This window comes from Bos taurus, chromosome 4, assembly GCF_002263795.3.
Source record: "Bos taurus isolate L1 Dominette 01449 registration number 42190680 breed Hereford chromosome 4, ARS-UCD2.0, whole genome shotgun sequence".
NCBI classification, from domain to species: Eukaryota; Metazoa; Chordata; class Mammalia; order Artiodactyla; family Bovidae; genus Bos; species Bos taurus.
This window is the reverse complement of record NC_037331.1, coordinates 106218504-106243678: the sequence shown is the minus strand read 5'-3', so window position 1 is coordinate 106243678 and position 25175 is coordinate 106218504. Positions and strand designations below refer to the sequence as shown.

The 25175-nt window shown below is 45.4% G+C and overlaps 1 protein-coding gene across 1 annotated transcript in view; it reads left to right on the top strand.

Annotated features, from left to right (window-relative positions):
• The window catches only part of TRPV5 (transient receptor potential cation channel subfamily V member 5), a 33108-nt gene that overhangs the window by 4470 nt on the left and 3463 nt on the right, over positions 1 to 25175 (top strand). Inside the window, exons 5-14 of the mRNA XM_010804626.4 lie at positions 295 to 432; positions 725 to 823; positions 992 to 1167; positions 1539 to 1685; positions 3506 to 3718; positions 17303 to 17389; positions 18943 to 19019; positions 19255 to 19420; positions 19718 to 19784; positions 21887 to 22155. Of these exons, the coding sequence (XP_010802928.1) occupies positions 295 to 432; positions 725 to 823; positions 992 to 1167; positions 1539 to 1685; positions 3506 to 3718; positions 17303 to 17389; positions 18943 to 19019; positions 19255 to 19420; positions 19718 to 19784; positions 21887 to 22155 (1439 nt within the window). The remainder of the gene's footprint in view (positions 1 to 294; positions 433 to 724; positions 824 to 991; positions 1168 to 1538; positions 1686 to 3505; positions 3719 to 17302; positions 17390 to 18942; positions 19020 to 19254; positions 19421 to 19717; positions 19785 to 21886; positions 22156 to 25175) is intronic.

Below are 25175 nucleotides of genomic sequence, written 5' to 3'. Positions count from 1 at the left end.
AGCCATTTGTTATTTCCCTTCAACTCCTTTCACGTTCCATGAAGAACGGAACTCTCTCTCTTTCATAGCTGCACTAGAGTGATTACCCTTATATGCCACCCGCAGTAGTCAAGAGGCGGAGACAGCTAAGTGGACCTGCCTGAGGGACGTCTGGGGCTCAGTCTCACACCATTCTGCTGAGTCAAGGGAGGAAATCCATGCAAGGATTTCAGGGATCTCCTGGAAGCCAGGGGGGATGCCGTGTCTCAGAGAGAGTTGGGAATAGACACCCTGACAGACGGCTCTCTTGTCCAGGTCAGACGGCCCTGCACATAGCAGTCATGAACCGGAACGTGAACCTCGTGAAAGCCCTGCTCGCCCAAGGGGCCAGTGTCTCTGCGAGGGCTATAGGCTCCGCCTTCCGTCTCACTCCTCACAACCTCATCTACTTTGGTGAGAGCAGGACCGGGGCTGGGAGGATGGGGGTGGGCACCAGTCAAGGGAGGGTGGGCTGAGGAGGCCCCGTGCCTGGGGAGACTAGGAGAGGTCGGCCCTCATAAGGCCAAAGGCCAGAGCCAAGCCTCCACCCACACCCCAGGCCCCCTCCAGCATCCCCGCCTCTGGTCCTGCTGACAAGGGGCCCTAGGCCCAGAGCGGAGACCAGGGAGGGAGTGGCGGTTGCTTGGAGACACCGCCCCTCCCCGCTCCCCGCCTGCATCTCACGCCCGGGCCTCTGCCTCTCCAGGGGAGCACCCTCTGTCCTTTGCCGCCTGCATGGGCAGCGAGGAGATTGTGAGGCTGCTCATTGAGCACGGTGCTGACATCCGGGCCCAGGACTCCCTGGGTAAGAGCTGGGCTGGAGGGGGCGCTGGGAGGCTGGGGTGGCAGGGGAGAGGGGAGGGGCTGGGACCGCCCTCAGGCCCCCCCCCCCGCCCCGGGGTGGGGGGTTGTCCTGGGGAACGACAGGGACTCTGGTCCCAGGGGTCATGTGACACCCCGTGTCCTCTCCCAGGAAACACAGTGTTGCACATCCTCGTCCTCCAGCCCAACAAAACCTTTGCCTGCCAGATGTACAACCTGCTGCTGTCCTACGACAGGCGAGGGGACCACCTGCAGTCCCTGGACCTCATGCTCAATCACCAGGGCCTCACCCCCTTCAAGCTGGCCGGAGTGGAGGGCAACACTGTGGTGAGGGGCCCTCCCCCAGGCCCACGGGGGTCCTTCTCCTGACCCTTCTTCCCAAACTCCCCAAAAGGGAGTACCTCCATCTCCATCACTAAAATCCTCAGCCTCAGGAATTTCTGACTCAGGGGGATTACAGAATCTTACCTGAGAATATCTGCTGTGGTAACCCAAAGTTCCACTCCCCTTGCCTATTCTCTCCTTCAGATCTTTATAGGATTTGTGGGAAGGAAAGACAGCCCCAAATTAAAGGTTCAAGTCAACAGAGGCTTGTCAGTTCCCAGCTGTCCACCAGATCCAAGGCGTAAGCAACCGTGCTGTTGCCCTTGACCTGCTCTTTACATGCTGACCCCCGTCTCACCCCTGTGTCCACCCAGATGTTCCAGCACCTGATGCAGAAGCGGAAGTACATCCAGTGGACGTGCGGGCCGCTGACCTCCACTCTCTACGACCTCACAGAGATTGACTCCTGGGGAGAAGACGTGTCCTTTCTAGAGCTTGTGGTCTCCTCCAAGAAACGGGAGGTATGGACACCACGGAGGATTAAGGGCTGTCAGGCGTCTATGCAGAGCCCGTCTGTTTACCAAGATTCTTGGCTCTAGAGGCTTCCCTGTAATAGATGGGGGTGAGGATAGACTCCTGAGACTTTGGGAGAAAATGCTGATCAATACCCCTTCCCTAACTCTGCTCTCTCTGCTTAGCTCTGGTCCCTTCTGCTTACCTTTCTCATACTAACACTGCATATGAGTTCTCCAGATAGATGTTGCTTCCTATCACTTATTCATTCAGCATATTGAGTTTCTTGCTGGGTCCCAGACACTGTACCAAGAACTGAGAATACAGAAACAAACTCAAAAACAGTTCCTTTCAGACAGCTTTGTCAATTTCCCATCCCTGTTCTCAGTAACTGTAATAGCCTTCAAGATAAACATTGGGGTCTATACTATGAATGGTACCTAATGACGCAATGGTACATAATGGTGCAACAGACTGGAGGTCCGTTTACATTGGCTTGGATGGACCAGAAAAGATGTCACAGGAGATGTGCTTGAGCTGGGGCTTCTAGAAGGAATTGGGAATCACCAGGCAGATGAGGAAAAAGAGAGATTTCCAGAGAGGGAAAAATGCATGGGTCATTCAAACAGTATTGGATTGGGTGACATGAGGGAAAGGAAAGTTTGTTGAAGATTTATAAAAAGAAGAAAATACTGATGCTTTCTGGAACCTCCAAGATGGTGGCAAAGTACAGTTCTTATTGTTTATCTGCCACCCAACAATTTCCTAGAAACCCTCAAGAGCCACAAAACTCAGATGATCGCTGGTACTAACAAACAGAGGATCTGGTTTATCAGAGGATCTGATGAACAAAGTGGCTGGTTGCTATGAACTTCTTCAGAGCAGGATTTCTTAGGGATTGGAAGCCCAGCCTTCACCTTCAGTTCTATCAGGCAACCAAGATTTGTTCATTATGATGAAAATAGAGGCTCTCTCACTGGAGCTTCTTCAACCTCCTGCCTTGTTCTGCCCAGCAGGTCTAGAAAGCCTCCCCCATCCCAACCCCGTCTCTCTTCTACTCTGTAGGCTCAATGGGAAAAGGTACTTTTTCTGCTTGTGGGTAGTCCCTCCAGCTAAACTCTGACTTTGCCTTTTCCTACTTTCTTAGATGCATCATGCCATCTATCATCCTCTTTCAGGAGCATCTTTAAAGTCTCATTGGCCACTTAGATCTGAGCATTAACCTACCCAGCTTAGATTATGGCCACACCCGACTCTCCAAGTCCTCTGTTGTTCCTCTCATGTCCGTAATACTTGTAGAGCAAATCTGACTACATGCTTGCTTGAACCTTCCAACAGTTTTCCATTGCATTCAGATAACAAAGTCCAACTCCTTAGCTTGGCATTCATGAGGTACCGTGATCTGGCCTTCAGCTACTTCATACAGGATAATCCCTGCACCCTCCAAAAGATTCTGCCACATCCCCCTCATATGCCAATGTCTTCTCACCTCTTCCTGCCTTGGCAACTGCTGCTACTATATAAAAGACCTTGCCTAACTCTCCATTCACTCAACTATCTCAGCCATCTATGTCTCGTCCTTCAGAGTCTCTGAGGAGCTCAGAGATCCTGGTATTTACTTCTGCCATGGTTTATCTGCAGCACTAGCCTGAGGCACCACAAATAGTAGAAACTGACTAGTCATCTGTAAAAGAAATGAATGAAAAGATGAACTGAATGAATGACACTTGTGCTGATCATGATGCTGCCTGCCTGGGACCCTGTGGGGAACCTGGTGCTGCAACTCACTATGTTGGTCATCCCCTGCTGCCCTCTTCTTCTATGGCAGGCTCGTCAGATCCTGGAGCAGACCCCAGTGAAGCAGCTGGTGAACTTCAAATGGAGAAAGTATGGGCGGCCTTACTTCTGCATCCTGGGAGCCTTGTACGTGCTCTATATGATCTGCTTCACCATGTGCTGCATCCACCGCCCTCTCAAGGCCCGTAGTGGCAACCGCACAGACTCCCGAGACATCACCGTATTCCAGCAGAAGCTGCTCCAGGTGACTCTTAGAGGGGATAAGAGGGGCTGTTAGCATGGGGTGATGGCACTGGAAACCAGAGCCATGCTGCCCAGGAAATATGCCACTCCCTTGACTCTGGCAGGGGCAGGCTCCTGATTACCTGGACATAAATTAGGCGGGAGTTAAGGGGACCAAAGCTGGGGCTTAATGAATACAAGTGGACTTGTCCAGGGAGTGATGGCTTTCTTGTGAACTTTGAAAGAATGCTTAGTTCACCTGTACCTTTGTAAAATCCCTTGTTACTCACAAAGGTCTGTAGACCAGACCTTTGTAAATGTGACCTTCAACAGAAGCCTTGTTGTTCTAAAGGGAGGAAGAGTGTGCTCCAGGTCCATTTCCTGAGTCTGCCTGTGAGTAACACAGACATTCTTCGGACCTTCATTCGCTTCTGAACACAGAATGAGTGCATTGAAAGTGAGGTATCAGCTGTCTGACCACCTGTCAAATGTGCTGCAGAGGATGCCTAGATTGGGTAGCAGTTAGAAGGAAATAGTCTCTAGGGTCCCTTTTACTCTGGTTAGCTTGCCATTCTGTGAGTCACCTTCAGAGACCTGGGCTGAGGATGGCTGACTAGAGATGTGGAGTAGATGTCCAGGTCTGCTGTTGAAAGGAGGAGACTCCTTGGTGTGACAGAATGAGCAGGCTCTCATGAGTGCTTCTGGGCATGTTGAATGTACATGTTCATTTAATAGGTAACCAAAATTCTTGTCCTAGTGACCTGAAAATACCTAAAAGGGAGTGCAGGCATGTGGGCAGAAAGCAAAAGACACAGGAGGAACAATTTTGCCAGGGAAGAGCTCAATGGCTAGAGGTTTATGCTCAATGCAGAATGGGTCAGCTAGAGGTATAGCTCAACCTGGACTTGGAAAAGGGGCAGTTTGGGGGAGTTAAAGAACAAATAACCCAAGTCGAGTTAGCTCAAAGGCAGTGGATACTCAAAGAAAGGACAGGGCAAAGAGCCTTATTAAATGCTGAAGTAGGTCAAGTCACTCTAAGCTTTTAGAATTGCCTCTTGGTGTATATACAGTGTGGCCATGTGTCCAGAGCCTCTGACTGTCACAAAGCGGGGTTTGCTGCCTGCAGAACACAAGGCTGAGTGTGGTGGGGCGGCCTTGTTCGAGGTGGGCATAGGTGCATTTGGGGGAAGCTGGGTTCCCTGCGTCTCAAATGGGACACGAAGGTTGTCCCTGGTGTGGAGACCATACACCAGGAAATAAGGACGTGGAAGGGATGGCCAACTGAGATGGGCCAGTGATAATGATGAAGGAAATGGATAAGCATGGGGGTGGCTGGACATTTCCAGTGCTCCTGACTCTGATTCCTCAGATGCATTCTTTGCCAGCCTTCCTTTGTTTCAGGCTGACTGGGGGGGATTTTCTGGATCTAGAATGCAGATCCAGAATGTAGATAGCCTTCTAGCCAAAGAGTTGGGTGATGCTGAGCAACTGACTACCACCAAGGCTCCTTCTTCTTTCTTACCTTCTTCTTACCACCGTGTCTCTTTCTCTCTGGGGGAGGACTAGTTATGTCCCTGTGAATATAATGTTCCTTTGACCCAGATAGTCTAGATAGTCTAAATTATTAGCAGCTACTTCCCCTTGCCTCAGGACTAGATGAAGCATAATTATAGCTAAGTGCTCTAACTTTCTTTCCATCTTCTTTTTCCTTTCTTTTCCCCCTTCAGCATTTTTACCCTTTTGCTCACTTTGATAAAATCTACATTAGCCCAAATAGAAGACTCATGACTTTCAAATATTCTTTTCTTGGTTGGGTAGGTGGGGCTTAAGAAAGCAGCTGTGAGCAGTTTGAATAGGGAAGAGCATCAGGGAAGGTCTGTGTATTTTCGGCATGAGCCCTTGGGCCTTGGTCCTGAGTTGATGGGGCCCATATGTTCCTCTTAGCAGGAAGTCAATTGGGATTAGATCAGGAGCTCCCAAATTTATCACCATGACTTGAAAGATTCTGCTTTCATGATGCGCCACATTTATTGAATAATATGGAATTCTTTTTTTCTACATTTCTATTGCTTGAGAGTCTTAGAAATATGAAAATGTACCAACATAGGGTCTTGATTAATGCAGTTGTTGCCATATTAATCAGCCTACAGAGCTTTCTCTTAGATAAATGAGTACTTTTATATTAAATTCTATTAATAAATCTGGACACACAGAGCTCTCAGTCACTGTAGGATTTTCTCTGTGGGTCTCATGGGATCTAGAAAAGTCACTGGACTCCACGACAGTAGCCCAGAGCACCATCGCAAAACACTGGAAAGGAAAGAAAATACTCCTTTATTTATACAAGGTGGCATAAACTAGGCAAAAGCAGTCATAGGAAAGGGTGGAGTTTGGGAGATATTTTAAGAAATGTCTTCACTCTAGGATGCTTCATTGCTCAGCCATAAACGTTATGCTATTCCCAGACTTCCCAAGAACTCTCTTAATTAATGAGTTAATTTCTTGTCTTCATTCAATGTTTACTTGGTTTAGGCAGAACAAAGTGCATTATAATCCTAGTTCCCCTAGACTGCCAAGTGAGCATAAAGTTCGAAGTCTGGGATTAGGTGGCTTAGATTTAAGCCCTAACTCTAAAACCAAATAGCTGTTTGACTTGAGCAGATCCTATGTCTTGCTAGATCAGTAGTTTTTTAACCAAGACTACTTATTAGGGCTTCTTTGGTGGCTCAGTGCTAAAGAAACTGCCTGTCAGTGTAGGAGATGCAGGTTTGATCCCTGGGTTGGGATGATTCCCTGGAGAAGGAAATGGCAACCCACTCCAGTATTTTTCCCTAGGAAATCCCATGGACAGAGGAGTCTGATGGGCTACAGTCCCCGGGGTCACAAAGAGTTGGACACAGCTTAGTGACTAAACAACAACATCAACAAATTAGAAACATAGAAATCTGGTAAAAAAAAAAAAAAAAAAATTATGGATCCCTAAGCTGCCCCATACCTGAGGCATCAGAATGTCTGAAATGGTGGCCCCTGGCACTGGTATTTTAAAGAAATTCCTTGATTGATCCTCATACTCAGCTTGGCTTGAGATCTGCTAAGCTTTCTAAGGTGAAACCAATCACTCTGATTGTTTAGACCCCTGATTTGCTGTTCAGCAAGCGGGTATTGATCTCCCATCATCAGATTTCCTTTCTGTGTTTTGATGATTTTCCTTGATCTCTCCAATGCCCTTTGCTTCAAATTACTTTGCTAATTCATTCATTAGACAAACCTCTACTGAGAGCCTAAGCGTGCCCCAAGCATTTATTGTAGGTATTGGAAACTCAACCTGGTCTGAGCAAAACACACTTCACCTCTGCCTTTTGCCATTTGCAGACTGATTGACATTAATTAAATGAATAGATATTTCAATGCAAACTGTGATTGTTACAATTCACATGAGTTTTGCTTATGATCAGAAGACAGGATGCTGAGAGACTCCTTGAAGGAGGAAATGGCAACCCACTACAGTATTCTTGCCTGGAAATTTCCGTGGACAGAGGAGCCTGGCAGGCTATAGTCCATGGAGTCACAAAGAGTCAGACATAACTGAGCATTCGTGCACCGATGAATTCAAGGTGGAAAGTGAATTCTAGGCAGAGACAATGCATATACAAAGGCCCTGGGGCAGAAGAGTCTTGTGAATGTCTAGGAACTGAAAGAAGACTGGTTAGAATAGAGGGAGCTGGGGCAGGAGCCTCCAGATTAGGTTGTCTGGGCAGATCTTTCCCAAATCATGTAGGATGTTGCTGGCCATCCCAAGGATTTTACTTTTTATCCTAAAATTAATGAGAGGCTCAGGATTTTAAACAGGGGAAACACTTGATAATTCCTACATGTCACAATTCCTCACAAACTCCGCTATTCAAAGTGCCATAGTTATTTGAAACCCAGCTGTACGCCAGCTCAACACTGTTTTACTTGAGGGTCCTACCCAACTCCCTTTGGAACAAGCACAGCAAATTAAAGAGAAGGCAGAGGTGGGAGAAACGGAGAGCCCGGGAGGTAAAAATAACATCTATTGGGCGCTGGCTTTGAGCACTTGCCATGCATTTTCCAGTGCTTCTGAGATCTTGTGAAAAAGCAGATTCAGAGAGGAAAGCTGATGTGGGCCCTGAGTTTCTGCGTTTCTGACTCGCTGCTGGGTGAGGCTGGTGTTGTGATTCTGTGGACCGCATTTTGGTTGCTAAAGAATTATACTGGGTGATCCTCATAGATGCCCTCATAAGTAAATGAAATTCTTATAACCGTTTTAAAGATGGTGAATCTGAAGTCGTGAGAGGTTAAGTACTTTGGTAAAGATGCTCGGCTAGTAAGGGCAGTACTGGTTGGGGTTCCTGTCTGTTTCACTTCAGAAGCTTCAACTTTAATACAAAGCCAGATCATTTCTCCCTCCAGAGAAATATGCTGGATTCCAGGTTTCTTCCTCAGAGGGACCCACTGCTTGAGGAACTCCTGTTTCCAGGCTTCGATAGGTAGCCAGTGCCTGCCACACTCACCTGTACCTGGGCACACCTGATATTCCCCCCCCCCCCCCCCGCAAGATAAGAGGTGCTGTGCTGGAGTGCAGGAGTGGGGAGTCAGTCAGACGTGGAGTTGCCTCTGACCTCTAGCCACTGAGCTACTGCCTATGCTCCAGTGTTGATCATTGGTTCAGTTCAGTTCAGTTCAGGAGCTCAGTCGTGTCTGACTCTTTGTGACCCCATGCACTGCAGCACACCAAGCTTCCCTGTCCATCACCAATTCCCAGAGCTTGCTCAAACTCATGTCCATCAAGTCGGTGATGCCATCCAACCATCTCATCCTCTGTCATCCCCTTCTCTTCCCGCCTTCAATTTTTCCCAGCATCAGAGTCTTTTCCAATGAGTCAGTTCTTCACATCAGGTGGCCAAAGTATTGGACTTTCAGCTTCAGCATCAGTCCTTCCAATGAATATTCAGGACTGATCTCCTTTAGGATTGACTGGTTTGATCACCTTACAGTCCAGGGGATTCTGAAGAGTCTTCTCCAGAACCACAGTTCAAAAGCATCAATTCTTCAGCTTGTTGTTGGTCAACGTGGGCCCCAGTTTTTTATGTGATTAACCTTTTGGTGGCTAGGGGTAAGTCCTGCTTCTGTGGGAATGGATAAGGATGTCTCCATAGAGAAAAGACATCTGCTGGGTTAATCTTCCTGAGAAAACACAGAGACTAGGACATAAAATAAGCCCCTGGAAGGTAGACTTATAAGGTAACCATGAGATCTTCCTCCCTTTTAGGCCTAGTGGTTCTCAAGTGGGGATCTGTAGTAGAAATATTTACATCTTAAAAAAAATAGATGCTTGATTCTTGCACCAAATTAGAGTCTCCAGGGTTGGCCCAGGCATATGTGTTGCAACAAAGCTTCCCAGCTGATTCTTGTATGTATGTGTGTATATGTGTATGTGTGTATATGTATATGTATGTGTGTGTGTGAATGTATGTGTATGTGTGTGTGTGTCTGAATATGTATGTATATGTATGTGTATGTGTGTGTGTGTGAATGTATATGTATGTGTATGTCTGTATATCTGTGTGTATATGTATGTGTATGTGTGTATGTATATATTTTGGCTGCACCGAGTATTCGTTGTAGTGCTGGGGCTTTTCTAGTTTTGCAGTGAGCAGATGTGGGCTTAGTAGTTGTAGCGCGTGTGCTTGGTCGCAGTTGCTTAGTTCCCCAACCAGGGATCGAACCTGGACTCCCTGCCTTGGGAGCATGGAGTCTCATCCATTAGATCACAAGTACCACCGCACCTCCCACCAACCCGCTGATTCTGATGGGCAACCTGGTTAGGAATCCCCGAACAGTCTAGAGGATGAGAGGAAGGATTGTATGAATGATGACCAAGCAGGTCTCTTTCTGGGAGCTTCATTGCTCTGCAAGAATCTTGGGGAGAAGGAGAGGGTCTCAGATATGGTCTGACAACTGTCTCCAGTGCCTTCCCCCTCCTAGTGGTTGCACTTGCTCCCCACCCTTCCCCACGGTGGTACCTGGGCCCTGCTAGGCCCACCCTTCTCTGGGCATTTCCTTCAAGACAATGAGCTCAACCAGCTGGTGAGCAGGACACTCTCTGTAAGCCAGTTCTTAACAAAGTAAGGCCAGTCAGCCTCCAAGGGGCTCTGGCCATTGACAACTCCTGAAATTCTAAGCCATACAGAGAGGTTAAGAACTCTAGTCATTGTTGAAAGACGCTTATTTTTTAAAGGAGCTGGGGGGGAGGATTTTCTCAGTGCATCATTAACTAAGCCTACTTAGGTGACCTTGAGCTAGGAATCTGGAAATTCCAGGCGAGCCCAGTTCGTCATCATCCTTTCTCCATTTACCTCCCTGCTCTCACTTCCTGGTTCCCCTCTGCCTCCCTCCAGCTCTTAGATCATGCTCAGCAAGCACCTGTCTGCTAACCTGCTTCCTTCTCTCCTTCCTTCCTTGTGAATGCAGCGTCTACTGTGTGTGCATTGTGGATAAAAAGGAGTTAGAGGTCCCTGCTTTAAGGGAGCTCTAAGATTCTGGGTGCGACAGAAAATGTCCAGATAACTGCAGTGTGCTGGGGAAGGGCTGTGAACAGAGACTGGCATCGTGTTCCTGCAGGGAGACAGCTGATCTGGACAGAGGGGCAGGGAAGGAGACCCAGGAGGAATGCTGTGACCTGGATCTTAAGGTTAATGGTGAACCAGAAAACCCTGCTGGAGGAAGGCATTCTGAGAATAGGGCACAGTTCATATGGAGACCTGTCTTACCAGTTGAGGACCCTAGTAATCAACATGGCTGGAGCTGACACAGAATATGGGGACCCAGGGCAGGAACCAGACCAGCAAAGCCATTGTGCTGAGTCTTATATTTTAAAAATAGAGGAAAAAGAAGAATAAAATATAAGACTTTTTTTTTCTCTTTTTTGGCCTCACCTGATGGCATGTGGGATCTTGACTCCCAGACCAGGGATTGAACCTGTGCCCCCTGCAATCGAAGTGTGGAGTCTCAACCACTAAACTAGCAGCGAAGTCCCTCATCTCACAAAGCACAGTTCTAACTAAAAGAACACATGTGCAACCCCAGCAAGGGTTCTGGGCATCACGCTTGGTAGTCTGAATATTTTTCATTCCTGTTTCACAGTGAGCACTTCTAAGTAAAGAATACATGCCCATGACTTAAAAAATCCAGTGGCAGGTATAATGAAGACCACCAGTGCACTGGCCTGCCCACCTCACTCATGCCTTACTTCTTGGAGGCAACCAGTTGTTCCCTCTTTAGGCTCTTGGTCCCTGTTGTTACCTCTGTACCACTGAATAATACACTTCTATCTCTATTCATTAACTAAATTTAGACATTAGCTATTGAATTTCTACTATGATACAGATTTAGAGAATACTCATCACTCCCATCTCCCCTCCTCATTTTTATCCCAAAGACATGCTGGAACTAGGAAAGGTATTAAGCAGAGAAACCAGGTCGTGATATATGCATTTGAAAAGGTCAGTGCAAAAACAAGGTAAGGAGTGGGTTGAATGAGCGGGCAGTGGGTACAGGGTGCCATGGGTTTGCTTTAAGGCAGTGGTGCTATGGATTGAGAGCCAGTGGAGCATTTGAGAGAATTTGGGAGGCTAAATGAACAGGACTTCAGTAAAGTGAATTTACAGTTAATTTTGCCAAACATACCCTTGGTCCCCAAACCTTTTCATAAGAACCACAAATCTAGAGAGCTACAGATGGGTCTTTCCTTATAGATAGGAAATCTTGAATGAAATCCCCAAAGAATAAAATTCTAAAAAATTCAAAGAAAAACTTATTACCACGTTGAGTTTAGAGTTTAATTCTAGAAGTGCAAGGGTGGTTGATGAAAAGGGGATTCTGATTGTCAGTTTAACAGACCTCAGAAAGTCATTCATTATAATTCAGTGCCCTTGTCCATGTTTAAAACACTAAAACCTTTCTCCACTTTGTAAAAGAGTATCTCTTCCAAACAAGAGCCATATTACACATGAGTGTGAAATACTAGAATTTATCTTGAAATCAAAGAAAAGGAAAATGTTTTAAAAGTTCACTACTATCATTATTTTTCAGCTTTACTGAGATATAATTGACAATTGATATTGTAAGGTATTTAAAGTGTTCATCACAGGGATTTGATATACATATACATTGTAAAAGGATTCCTATCATCTATTAACACATTCATCACCTCACGTATTTATTTATTTTTGTGAGAATAATTAAGTTCTGCTCTCCTAGCAAATTTCAGTTGTATAATGCAGTGTAATTAACTATTAGTCACCTTGTTTTACCGTCAGACCTTATTCCCCTTATAGCTGAAATTTTGTATCCTGTTACCAATCTCTCCTTATTTTATCTGTGCACCCAGCCCTTGGCAACCACTTTTCTACTCTCTTTTTCTAGGAGTTTGCCTTTTTTTTTTTTTTATTCCACATGTAAGTGATATCATGCAGTATTTGTCTTAATCTGATGGGCTTATTTCACTTAGCTTAATGCCGTCAAGTCATCCATATTGTTACAAATGACAAGATTTCCTCTTTTCTCATAGGTGAATAATATTCTGGTGTGTGTATGTATATATATACACACATATATATGTGTACCTGTATGTATACATATGTATGTGTGTGTGTGCATGCGTGCTAAATCATTTCAGTCGTGTTGGACTCTGCGACCCTATGGACTGTAGCCCACCAGGCTCCTCTGTCCATGGGATTCTCCAGGCAGGAATATTGGAGTGAGTTGCCATTTCCTACTCCAGGGGAGCTTCACAAACCAGGGATCAAATCTGCATCTCTCATGTCTCCTGCATTGGCAGGCGGGTTCTTGTCCACTTGCACCATCTGGGAAGCCCATGTGTATGTGTGTGTAATATATATATCACGTCTTTATCCATTATTGATTGATGGACACTTAGGTTGTTCCTAGAGCTTTGCTACTGTGACTAATGTTGCAATTTACACAGAAGTGCAGATATCTCTTCCAGATTCTGTTTTCGTTTCCTTTATTTTTTTATTTATTTTTATTTGGAGGATAATTGTTTTATGATGCAGTTCCTTTGGATATATACCTAGAAGCTGGATCATGTAGTAATTCCATTTTAACTTTTTGAGGGGCCACCCTTCTGTTGTCTACAGTGGCTGCACAAATTTAGGTAGTGTACAATAGTGTGCAAGGATTCCTTCTTCTCTGCATCCTTGTCAACAACTGTGATTTCTTGTCTTTGTAATACTGGCCGTCCTAGTCGGTCTGAGGTGATATTTCACTGTGGCTTTGACTTGCGTTTCCCTGATGATGAGCGGTGCAGAGTATCTTTTCTGTACCTTTGGCATACAAATGCCAGCCCTTTGTGTGTCTTCTCTGGAAAAAAGTCTGTTCAGGTGCTCTGTCCAGCTTTTAATCGGATTGTTTGGGTTTTTTGCTACTGAGTTGTATGAACTGCTTTTCTTTTCATTGCAACTTTCACACATGCATGTTACCCTTTGTTTTCCAGAGAGAGGGGTTTTATTAAAAAAAAAACAACAACAACCTTATGAAAGGGTCTGTGTGGTGGTCTTGGAGAGCAGCAAGGAAGGGGGCTTTCAGGAGAGTGTGGTGCTCTGCAGGCTACTTTAAGTGACAGAGAGATGGAGACAGCTACTTTAGGGCAGTCAGACACCAAGCACGTGTGTGTGTCCAGTGGCTGAGTCATGTCACACTCTTGCAACCACATGGACTGTAGCCCACCAGGCTCCTCTGTCCATGGGATTTTTCCAGGCAAGAATACTGGCGTGCGTTGCCATTTCCTCCTTCAGAGGATCTTCCCAACCAAGGGATCAAACCCACATTTCCCAGGTCTCCTGTATTGCAGGTCGATTGCTTACCAATGAGCCACCAGGGAAACCCCAAACCAAGTGGAACAGAGGCCAAAGCTTGGCATCTCTGGACACCTCTGTTACTAGTGAACTTGAGCAGGGGAACTCCTGCTCAGAAAGGAATCTGTTGAACAAGCAAAGTGGTGCTCACGAAGGGCAGACCCAGGAGGCATAGATGGGAAACAAAACTGTCCCTTAGATCAGATCAGATCAGTTGCTCAGTCATGTCCGACTCTTTGCGACCCCTTGAATCGCAGCTTGCCAGGCATCCCTGTCCATCACCAACTCCCGGAGTTCACTCAGACTCACGTCCATCGAGTCAGTGATGCCATCCAGCCATCTCATCCTCTGTCGTCCCCTTCTCCTCCTGCCCCCAATCCCTCCCAGCATCAGAGTCCTTTCCAATGAGTCAACTCTTCCCATGAGGTGGCCAAAGTACTGGAGTTTCAGCTTTAGCATCATTCCTTCCAAAGAAATCCCAGGGCTGATCTCCTTCAGAATGGACTGGTTGGATCTCCTTGCAGTCCAAGGGACTCTCAAGAGTCTTCTCCAACACCACAGTTCAAAAGCATCAATTCTTCGGTGCTCAGCCTTCTTCACAGTCCAACCCTCACATCCATGCATGACCACAGGAAAAACCATAGCCTTAACTAGATGAACCTTTTTTGGAAAAGTAACATCTCTTCAAACTGTCCCTAGTATTCTTCATTTTTTACATTTTCATCCCAAGGAAGAGAGTTGATACCATTCTCCTGCTGTCCTCTAGGGGTGCTCTAATCACCACAAAGCTCCTGGCCAACAGGTATCCTCCTCCTCTTAGTTGAGCCAAAGAAAAAGTTGGTGGCAATTTTCCAGCTATATGCAACCAAGGTCCTGGATTCCCTGGTGGCTCAGATGATAATAAAGAGTCTGCCCGCAGTGTGGGAGACTCGAGTTCGACCCCTGGGTTGGGAAGATCCCCCGGAGAAGGAAATAGCAACCCACTCCAGTATTCTTGCATGGAAATTCCCAAGGATGAAGGAGCCTGGTGGGCTATAGTCCATAGGGTTGCAAACAGTCAGACACGACTGAGCAACTTCACTTTCACTTGCATGCAACCAAGGTCCAAAGTTTTCTTAAAAATTGTGTATAGACACATATATGGCACAGATGCCATTATTTTATTTCTATATCTAGTGTTATTTTGTCCCTAAAATTAACAAACTTATTATTTATCCTACTATCTGATTCTCAAAAGGAGTTTGCCTGTTTCACAGTGAAAGACAGATGCAACAGGAACATTAAGATAAAGAAAAAGAACAAGATCTATGATCTGAATTTTTGGATGGAGGATAGGGTATTCAAAGACAGTTGCTAGAGCTGGAGATTAAAAAAAATAAAAAATAAAAGACCTCTGAGCTTCCTTGAGAGCAAAGCAAAAGGGAAACCACTCACTATATGATAAAATAAAATTGTCCAGTCTCTCAAGAGAAGTAAACATCAGAAAAGTTGGCAGGATATCAGTTCTTTAAGGAACAGCACCAGCAAAAGAACTGAAGTCTAGTCACAGATTGTTAGAGAATGTTGTTTACTAAAGGTACACAGTCACCAATTCCTTTTCTGCTCTTCCCTGGTCCCATATGATTTATCTGAAACATTTCTACCATCTCTTAGTAACTCTGGTTCTACTCTTCCCTAAAGATTATATCCTTGGCTTCTTCTGAGCTGACACATACCCTCTTTGAGGCCACAGGATATTTGATGGGTGCCTTCTTTATACCCTAGAGCACCTCCTGAGGTGGTGATTTAGTTGCTAAGTTGTATCTGATTCTTGTGACCCCGCCCCCCGCCCATTGACTAGCTGTCCAGGCTGATCTGCCCATGGAATTCTCCAAGCAAGAGTACTGGAGTGGGTTGCCATTTCATTCTCCAGGGAGTCTTCCTGACCCAAGGATTGAACCCAGGTTTCCTGCACTGCAGGCAGATTCTTTACTGACTGAGCCACCAGGGAAGCCATGAGCACCTCCTACTACGTAGCATCTCTTCCTGTTTCAAAAGTTATGCCTCTCACTGGACCAGTGAGCACACTACTGAAGTAGCCCATAGAGGTTCCGTTTATCAGTAGAACAGAGATGACTGGTGGTTCTCACGCCTAACGAGGGATCCCATCCTCTTCAGTGGAGATCATCCCTAGGGACTCTCAAGTCCTGTCTTGGGTGCACAATTCAAAGACATGATCTAGGAGAACAGAATTCCCAAAAGTCTGAGGGGAACTTTTGGGAGTGTGTGTTGAAATTATTTGTACAATTTCATCTGGAGGTTATATATACATGATCAGTTTTCCAGAAAGAGGGCCTGTGGTCTTCATGATATTCTCAGATGGGCTCATAACTTCAAAAAAGTTAAGGAGCATTATTGTAGAATTTGATTGCTGCATCTGGGTAACACTGCAAGCTTTTAACTGTGAAGTAAGGTGTGAAGAGGAGGATGGTTTTTATTCATGTTGACCTTAGGCCTATACCTTTGACACTTACCATCCAGGATAAGATCAAGTTCTTCCTTAGAATTGAAAACCATAGAGTGTCTCTAGCCCTTTTCTCTGGAGAAGGAAAGGGCAACCCACTCCAGTGTTTTTGCATGGAGAATCCCAGGGACGGGGGAGCATGGTGGGCTGCCGTCTATGGGGTCGCACAGAGTCAGACACAACTGAAGCGAGTTAGCAAGCAAGCAAGCCCTTTTCTATATTGCCAAATCATAATAAAACCACAATGAATTTACCTATGGGGCTTCCCAGGTGGCCCTAGTGGTAAAGAACCCACCAGGAGATATAAGAGATATGTTTGATCCCTGGATCAGAAAGATCCCCTGGAGGAGAACACGGCAACCCACTCCAGTATTCTTGCCTGGAGAATCCCATAGACAGAGAAGCCTGGTGGGCTACAGTCCATGGGGTCACAAAGAGTCAGACACGACTCAAGTGACTTAACACAAAGCATGAATATATCTATAGTGCTCTGTGGCTTATAATACGTCCAAATACATCATCTGATTTGGTCTTCACAAAAACCCTAGGAGGTAACCATTATAGTCTCCATTTTACAGACGAGACATCCCAAGCTCAGGGAGTTTTAGTGACTGATTCAAGGTCTCACTGGAGCTAGAAGGTTCTGGGTCCATCCCAGAACCCGAGTTCTGTGGTGTGCTTATATTCTACCTGCTGGGAACCACAGCAAGGTTGGAAAAGCTGGCCTTTCAGCATAGCTGAAACCAGCCCAAGCCACTAATAACTCTTCCTGTTACTTTAACTTTCTTAACCTGATGCACTTAAATGCGACCTCAGCCCCTCAGTACACACATCATCGTAAGTTATAATTCAACAGCATAAGAAGTGAGTTGTTAAGTGGTAACTCAAGTTGTTAGCATATGGAACATATATATTGTATTGGGTTGGCCAGAAAGTTCATTCAGATTTCCCGTAAGATGGTATGGAAAAACCCAGATGTATTTTTGGCCAACCCAGTATATTGCATCTTGGTTTACTTAGACCCATGCCCTGGTCATAGACTGAGCTGCAAGGACAAATACAGTGGGCGTGGGTGGTGATGGTGGTGGTAAGGGGTGCTCTTATTCATCTTGGATAGAGCTGAGTTGCTTTAGACCACTTACTCAAAAAGATTTGCCTCTCAGTCCATCAGAAAGCACTTCTGATCCTGAATGTCTCACCACAGGAGGCCTACGTGACTCAGCAGGATAAAATCCGGCTGGTGGGGGAGCTGATGACGGTCATCGGGTCAGCGATCATCCTATTCCTAGAGGTGAGGTGCAGCTGAGCCCTCAGACTGAAGTCTTTTATCTTTTTTTTTTTTAACACCAAAAACATTTTGTATTGAGATATAGCCAATTAACAGTGTTGTAGTTTCAGGTGAACAGTGAAGGGACTCAGCCATACGTAGACATGTATCCATCCTTCCCCAAACTCCCCTCCCACCCAGGTTGGCACATAACCTTGAGCAGAGTTCCCTGTGCTGTCCAGTAGATTCCCATTGGTTAGCCACTCTAAACACAGCAGTGCATTCATGACCTTCCTGAAGTCCCCAACCACCCCTCCACCCCCAGTGACCATGAGTTTGTTTTCTGAGTCTGTGAATCTCTTTCTGTTTTGCAAGTAAGTTCATTTGTATCATTTCTTTTTCGATTCCACATATAAGGGATGTCATGTGATAGTTCTCCTTCTCCATCTGACTCACTTTACTCAGAATGACACTCTAGGCCCATCCATGTTGCCACAAATGGCCTCATTTCATTCTTTCTAATGGCTGAGTAATAGTCCATTGTGTGTGTGTGTATATATACACCGCATCTTCTTTATCCATTCCTCTGTTGACAGACATTTAGGTTGCTTCCATGTCTTGGCCATTGTAAACAGTGCTGCAATGAACAATGAGGTACATGTATCCCTTCAGATCCTGTTGTTCTCTGGATATATGCCCAGGAGTGGGATTGAGGGTCATATGGTAGTTCCGTTTTTAGTTTTTTAAGGAACCTCCATACTTTTCTCCACAGTGGCTGGACCAGTTTACATTCCCACCAGCAGTGCAGGAGGGTTCCCTTCCTTCCATACCCTCTCCAGCATTTACTGTTTGTGGATTTTTTGATGATAGCCATTCTGATCAGTGTGAGATTTTATCTCATTGTAGTTTTGATTTGCATTTCTCTAATAGCTAGCTATGTTGAACAGCTTTTCATGTGCCTATTGTCCTCTTTAAAGAAATGTCTATTCAGGTCTTATGCCCATTTTTTGAGTGAGTTGTTTGTTTTGATGCTCCTGCTGCTGCTGCTGCTAAGTCGCTTCAGTCATGTCTGACTCTATGCGACCCCATAGACAGCAGCCCACCAGGCTCCTCTGTCCCTGGGATTCTCCAGACAAGAATGCTGGAGTGGGTTGCCATTTCCTTCTCCAATGCATGCATGCATGCTAAGTCGCTTCAGTCGTGTCCGACTCTGTGCGGCCCTATGGACAGCAGCCCTCCAGGCACCTCTGTCCACAGGATTCTCAAGGCAAGAATACTGGAGTGGGTTACCATTTCCTTCTCCATTTTGATGCTACTAAGTGTCATAAGCTGATTGTAAATTTTCAAGACTAATCCCTTATCAATCACATCATTTGCAAATATTTCCTCCCAATCTATGGATTGTCTTTTTGTTTTTTGTTCCCTTTTCTCTGCAAAAGTTTTTGAGTTTAAGTAGGTCCCACCTGTTTAGTTTTGCTTTTATTTCCATTATTCTGGGAAATGGATTTAAAAAGATGTTGCTGTGATTTATTGAACTGAAGTCTACAGTTTTCCTCCCCCGTCCGGTCTTTTTCCAGATCCCAGATATCTTCAGGGTCGGTTTTTCCCGCTATTTTGGACAAACTGTCCTCGGGGGGCCATTCCATGTCATCACGTGAGTGTTCTTCCTTCCGGCCCCCTGCCTTCCCTTGCCAGAAACATTTCAGGTCTCCCTATCCCTTTCTGGGACTCTTGCTTCCAGGGACTTTTCTCCTCTGGGTTTGTGTGTGTGACTGTGTATGTGTAGGTGGTTGAGTGGTGGGTTCCGGGCAAGTCAGCGCCACGCTAGAAGGGACCTAGAATATTCCCAGCCCCTCCTCTCATTAGCCCCCTCCCCTCTCTCCCCCCAGCATCACCTATTCCTTCCTGGTGCTGGTGACCATGGTGATGCGGCTCACCAACACCAGCGGGGAGGTGGTACCCATGTCCTTCGCCCTGGTGCTGGGCTGGTGCAGCGTCATGTACTTTGCGCGAGGATTCCAGATGCTGGGCCCCTTCACCATCATGATCCAGAAGGTCAGTGCTTTCTCCACTTCCTCTTGCTTTCAGACATCAGACTTTTCCCAGACCAAGGGAGGGAGTGGGAGCAAAAATTAAAAAAAAAAAAGTGCTTGCCCCACAGTTTCTCCAACTTTCAGACATTAGACTTTTCCCAGACCAAGGGAGGGAGTAGGAGCAACAACAACAGCAAAAAAATGAGGCTCCTACTAGGTCTGATGGAACTCTGGTGACTTCTGATCTAGCAGCAGTAGCTGCTGAGAGGCAGGTGGAGACATGGTCCCCCACCCTCCCTCCCCTCTCTGCTCTCTGTAGATGATTTTTGGAGACCTGTTGCGTTTCTGCTGGCTGATGGCTGTGGTTATTGTGGGATTCGCCTCAGGTGAGAACATCACTCGCTTCTCCTCCAGAGCATGGGATTCAGTTCTCCAGAAGGTTCTCTCTCACTCTTGCTCTCACTTATTTCTCGTTTGCATTCCCTTTTGCTTTTTTTTTCCTCCTAGTGGAAAGTGAATTGAAAAACCTGCTCATATGCTTAGGATCAGGGTCACTCAGGTTGGCCTAGAGCATGAACTCATGTGCTCTAAAGCTCTGGTCAATCATGTTTATGTTGACTAACTGCCCTGCAGCATCTTTCAAGGAGAGATAAAGAAAGGGCTTTGAAGAGAGACAGATATGAAACAGGAAAGACAGGCCAGTTGTGAAAGGTGCCATAGGCAAACAGTTCAGTATTTAATTCTTCTATATTGACACTTCAGAAGAATAAATGAAAAGCATTCAATAACACATCAAGTGCTCCCCCTTTTTTTTCCATTTATGTAGTCAAAGTTTAAAGAAAAGAAAGGAATTTGGAGAAGGAGCTACAACAAAAGGGTTTGGAGGGTTTGAAGAATGAGAGAGGAAAACAGAACAGTTGTGAAGAGAGGCTTGAAGCACAACGGCCAGAGGGGACCCAGTCATGGCCCAAGGAGTAGGGAGAGGGTTCCAGGGAAGGAGGAGAGGAAACATCCAGAGCAGAGTAGGTGAGACAGAGCAGAGGGAGGGAGAGCACAAGTGAACAGGAGAAGAAAGTTCTTCAGAGAAGGCAGAGAGAGGAAGGAAAAGCAAACACTGGTGCCTCTAATCCAGTTCTCCATGTCTGCGGCTGAACCTCTGGAAGGCAGGTGGATGTACAGGGTGATGTGTGAGGACCCCGACCCCGGGCTCTTCGTACAAAGGATGCCATTCCTTCTTAGGCATTTCCTCGCTTAATGGGGGTTCCCAGAAAACAGTAGATGGAAAAACTACACCAAGATGAGAACTCTGAGAGGGTAAAACTTAGTCTGTCCGTTTGGAGGATTCCTCATGTTCCCTTCCTCCCCACCCTCATCTATACGTATGCAGAATGAGGGGATGTAGCAGAGCCATTTTCTACAGATCTCCCAAAGCATCTGTTCTTGGTTCTTGCAAAACCATGCTTTGTCATAGACCCTAGCTCTGCTCTTGGGGTCACCTTATTTAGATTTCCATTCCCCATACAGGGATGAAGCTTTCAGAGGTTCTGATGCTGTAGTAAAGTTTCCAGGATACCTAATACTATGCAGTAGTCTACACATCACATTTTTTGCAATGGTCCAAGAACACTCAGGAAATCTCAGAGTAATGGATGACTATCTAGAGAACACTGAGATTTTTTTTTCTTAGGTTCTTTTCTTTTAGACTTTTCATGTGCTCAGTTCTTTAAAGCTGTTGGAGATTTCATGCATTCTTTTTTTTTTCTTATTGCTTTGATTTTTTATTTTATTTTATATTGGCAAAGCATTTTTATTTTTTATTTATTTATTTTTGTTTTAATTTAATTTTATTTTTTAACTTTGCAATATTGTATTGGTTTTGCCATATATCAAAATGCATTCTTGTAACAATATGCCTTTTAAATATTTGGTTCTAAAAATGTAAAATCCAGGTAGGTGACATATACTATATATATCTATTGATAGATAGATAGATGATAGACGTTAGCTAAATTCTGAGTATTGCCATTATCCAGAGTGATAAGCTTGGTCATAGGATATCTCAGGGTTAGCCAAGTACACAGGGAAAATGTGACTTAAATAATATGTATAATTTACACATCTACATCTGTGTGTGTGTGTGCATGTATGTGGGCTTCCCAGGTGGTAAAGAATCCACCTGCCAGTGTAGGAGACATGGGTTCGATCCCTGGGTGGGGAAGATCCTCTGGAGTAGGAAATGGCAACCCACTCCCGTATTCTTGCCTGGGAAATTCCATGAACATAGGAGCCTGGCCGGCTACAGTCCATGGGGTCACAGAGTTGGACATGACTGAGCAACTGAGCAAGCATGCACACGCATGCATGCATGTGCGTGTGTGTAATTGTATGGAGATATATACTGGAGGTAGAATGAACACTGACCAGGCCCAGGCTTATTGTGATAACTCCCTGTTTCCTGATCTCCATGCCTTCTTTCTGGGCGGAGCAGCGTTCTATATCATTTTCCAGACAGAGGACCCGTCCGCTCTGGGGGAGTTCTACGACTATCCCATGGCGTTGTTCAGCACCTTTGAGCTTTTCCTCACCATCATTGATGGGCCCGCCAACTACGATGTGGACTTGCCCTTCATGTACAGCATCGTCTACTTTGCCTTCGCCATCATCGCCACGCTGCTTATGATCAACCTGTTGGTCGCCATGATGGGCGACACACACTGGCGGGTGGCCCATGAACAGGACGAGCTCTGGAGGGCCCAGGTGAGTTTGTTAGTGTTAGTCTTACTGAGGGTCAGGGGACGGAGAGAAAAATCAAAGTGGGATCTGTCAGGGTAGATGGCTCTTAGGAGAGTTATGGAACAACCCAATGCAGGTGGTCATCTCAACAGAGGAATTTTTGAATAGATGGAGGAGAAGAAGTTGATAGGATGGTAGCATAGGGTTAGGATTAACACCCAGGAACTGTGTGTTGACCACAGGAGCAGGGTAGATTCAGGAGTCATCCTTGACTCCAGAGGCAACTAGAAACTTTCTTCTTACGTATTCTATACTCTGATTTCTCTTCAGATCATATAAATCTTTCACCTTTTAACTTTCTTGTCCTTATCTGTTCTAGCTTTTCATTTGAACCTTATCTTGTATTTGCTTTTATAACTGTTTTTCTATTATCTTTTCTTTATATCACCATAGCCTAAAAAAATCTTAGAGTTGGCAGTGTCTTTAATGGTCTTCTAGTTGAGCTCCTACCCAGTGTATACTCATATACTCATTCATTGGTCAGAGGGTAATTCAGTGTCTTCTTTAATGCTAAGTAATCATCGAAAAAGCAAGAGAGTTCCAGAAAAACATCCATTTCTGCTTTACTGACCATGCCAAAGCCTTTGACTGTGTGGATCACAATCAACTGTGGGAAATTCTGAAAGAGATGGGAATACTAGACCACCTGACCTGCCTCTTGAGAAACCTATATGCAGGTCAGGAAGCAACAGTTAGAACTGGACATGGAACAACAGACTGGTTCCAAACAGGAAAAGGAGTTTGTCAAGGCTGTATATTGTCACCCTGCTTATTTAACTTATATGCAGAGTACATTATGAGAAACGCTGGGCTGGAAGAAGCACAAGCTGGAATCAAGATTGCTGGGAGAAATATCAATAACCTCAGATATGCAGATGACACCACCCTTATGGCAGAAAGTGAAGAGGAACTAAAAAGCCTCTTGATGAAAGTGAAAGTGGAGAGTGAAAAAGTTGGCTTAAAGCTCAACATTCAGAAAACTAAGATCATGGCATCTGGTCCCATCACTTCATGGGAAATAGATGGGGAAACAGTGGAAACAGTGTCAGACTTTATTTTTTGGAGCTCCAAAATCACTGCAGATGGTGACTGCAGCCATGAAATTAAAAGACGCTTACTCCTTGGAAGGAAAGTTATGACCAACCTAGATAGCATATTAAAAAGCAGAGACATTACTTTGCCAACAAAGGTCCAACTAGTCAAGGCTATGGTTTTTCCTGTGGTCATGTATGGATGTAAGAGTTGGACTGTGAAGAAAGCTGAGCGCCAAAAAATTGATGCTTTTGAACTGTGATGTTGGAGAAGACTCTTGAGAGTCCCTTGGACTGCAAGGAGATCCAACCAGTCCATTCTAAAGGAGATCAGTCCTGGGTGTTCTTTGGAGCTGAAACTCCAGTACTCTGGCCACCTCATCCAAAGAGTTGAGTCATTGGAAAAGACTCTGATGCTGGGAGGGATTGGGGGCAGGAGGAGAAGGGGACGACAGAGGATGCCAACCCTGGATGGCATCACCGACTCGATGCGCGTAAGTCTGAGTGACCTCTGGGAGCTGGTGATGGACAGGGAGGCCTGGTGTGCTGCAATTCATGGGGTCGCAAAGAGTTGGACACGACTGAGCGACTGAACTGAACTGAATTAAACTGAAGACCTTATTATCATGTGGATTTGGGTAGAGGTTGGGAGGAGAGAGCTATTTCATATTTCAAAAGTTTTTGTTATTAGAAAAGTCCATACTGTATTGAGCTGAAACCTATCTTTCTATAAGATAGAAAAGCTGGGCCACCCTTTGGCCCCTGTTTTTTCCTCTTATATAATGCACAACACATTCTCCCTTCTGTGTGCCGTTAAAATATCTGAAGAGAGACATTGTTTGTCCCCTTGGACTTTCCATTCATTAGTACTAATTATTTGGAGGCTTCTTCTGTGCTGGAAAATATCTGGGATCTGGCAGCACAAGCAAGATGATGTAGTCTGTGCCCTCATGGGGCTTACAGGCCAGTTGGAAAGACAGACATTAAAACTTCATAGAAAGCCTTGTAATTAGAAGAGCAAATGTGTTGTAGGGAAATGAAGATGCTAAGAACAAGAGGCAAGAGAAGAGTTGGACTGGAAAGTTAGAAAGTGCTTTCCTGATAGACTAACATTTAAGATGAGCCTCTAAACATGGGTAATAATTCATCAATTATGAAGAATAAGGGGGTACTTCCTGGGTGGTCCGGTAGCTAAGACTCTGAGATCCCAATGTAGAGGGCCAGGGTTAGATACTTGGTCAGGGGACTAGATCCCACACACCAAAACTAAAACCTAGTGCAGTCAAATAAATATTTTTTAAAAAAGAAGAAGAAGGGGACGGAATGGGAGTTAGGATTTTTATCCATTGGGACACTTGGCTATGGGGACAGAAAACCAAACTCAAATAGATGGGAAAAAAGACAGTGGGAAGACGTGTTGATCCTCATAACTGGAACGTTTAATATCTCCATCTCACCCATTACATAAGTTTCTCTGCTGTTCTCTTTTGTCCTGACTCCTCTAAGTCAGTCTCTTGCATCATGTTGCTGAGATAGCTTACAGAAGCTCTAAACTGACAAAGGAGTGAGCAGATACACCCATTCCAGTGGCCCCACTCTTTTTATTTATTCTTTTTCTTTTTCGCTGCACTGGATTTTTGTCCTGGCATGGGGGCTTCTTTAGTTGCCAGAGCAAGGGTTCTAGAGCTCCAAGGCACAGTAGTTGCAGTGACCTTAGCTGTTCTGCAGCATGCGGGATCTTACTTTCCTGACCAGGGATCCAACCTGAGTCTCCTGCACCAGAAAGCAGATTCTCAACCACTGGACCACCAGGAAAGTCTCAAGGGGCCCCATTTTTACCGTATTCTGGGTGACTCCTGATGCTGTGGATCTGTAGCCTTGAAAAGAGCTGGACCCATTTCATTGCAACAAGTTTGGTCATAGGTGGATCCTTCCATTTAAGGTTAAGACCAA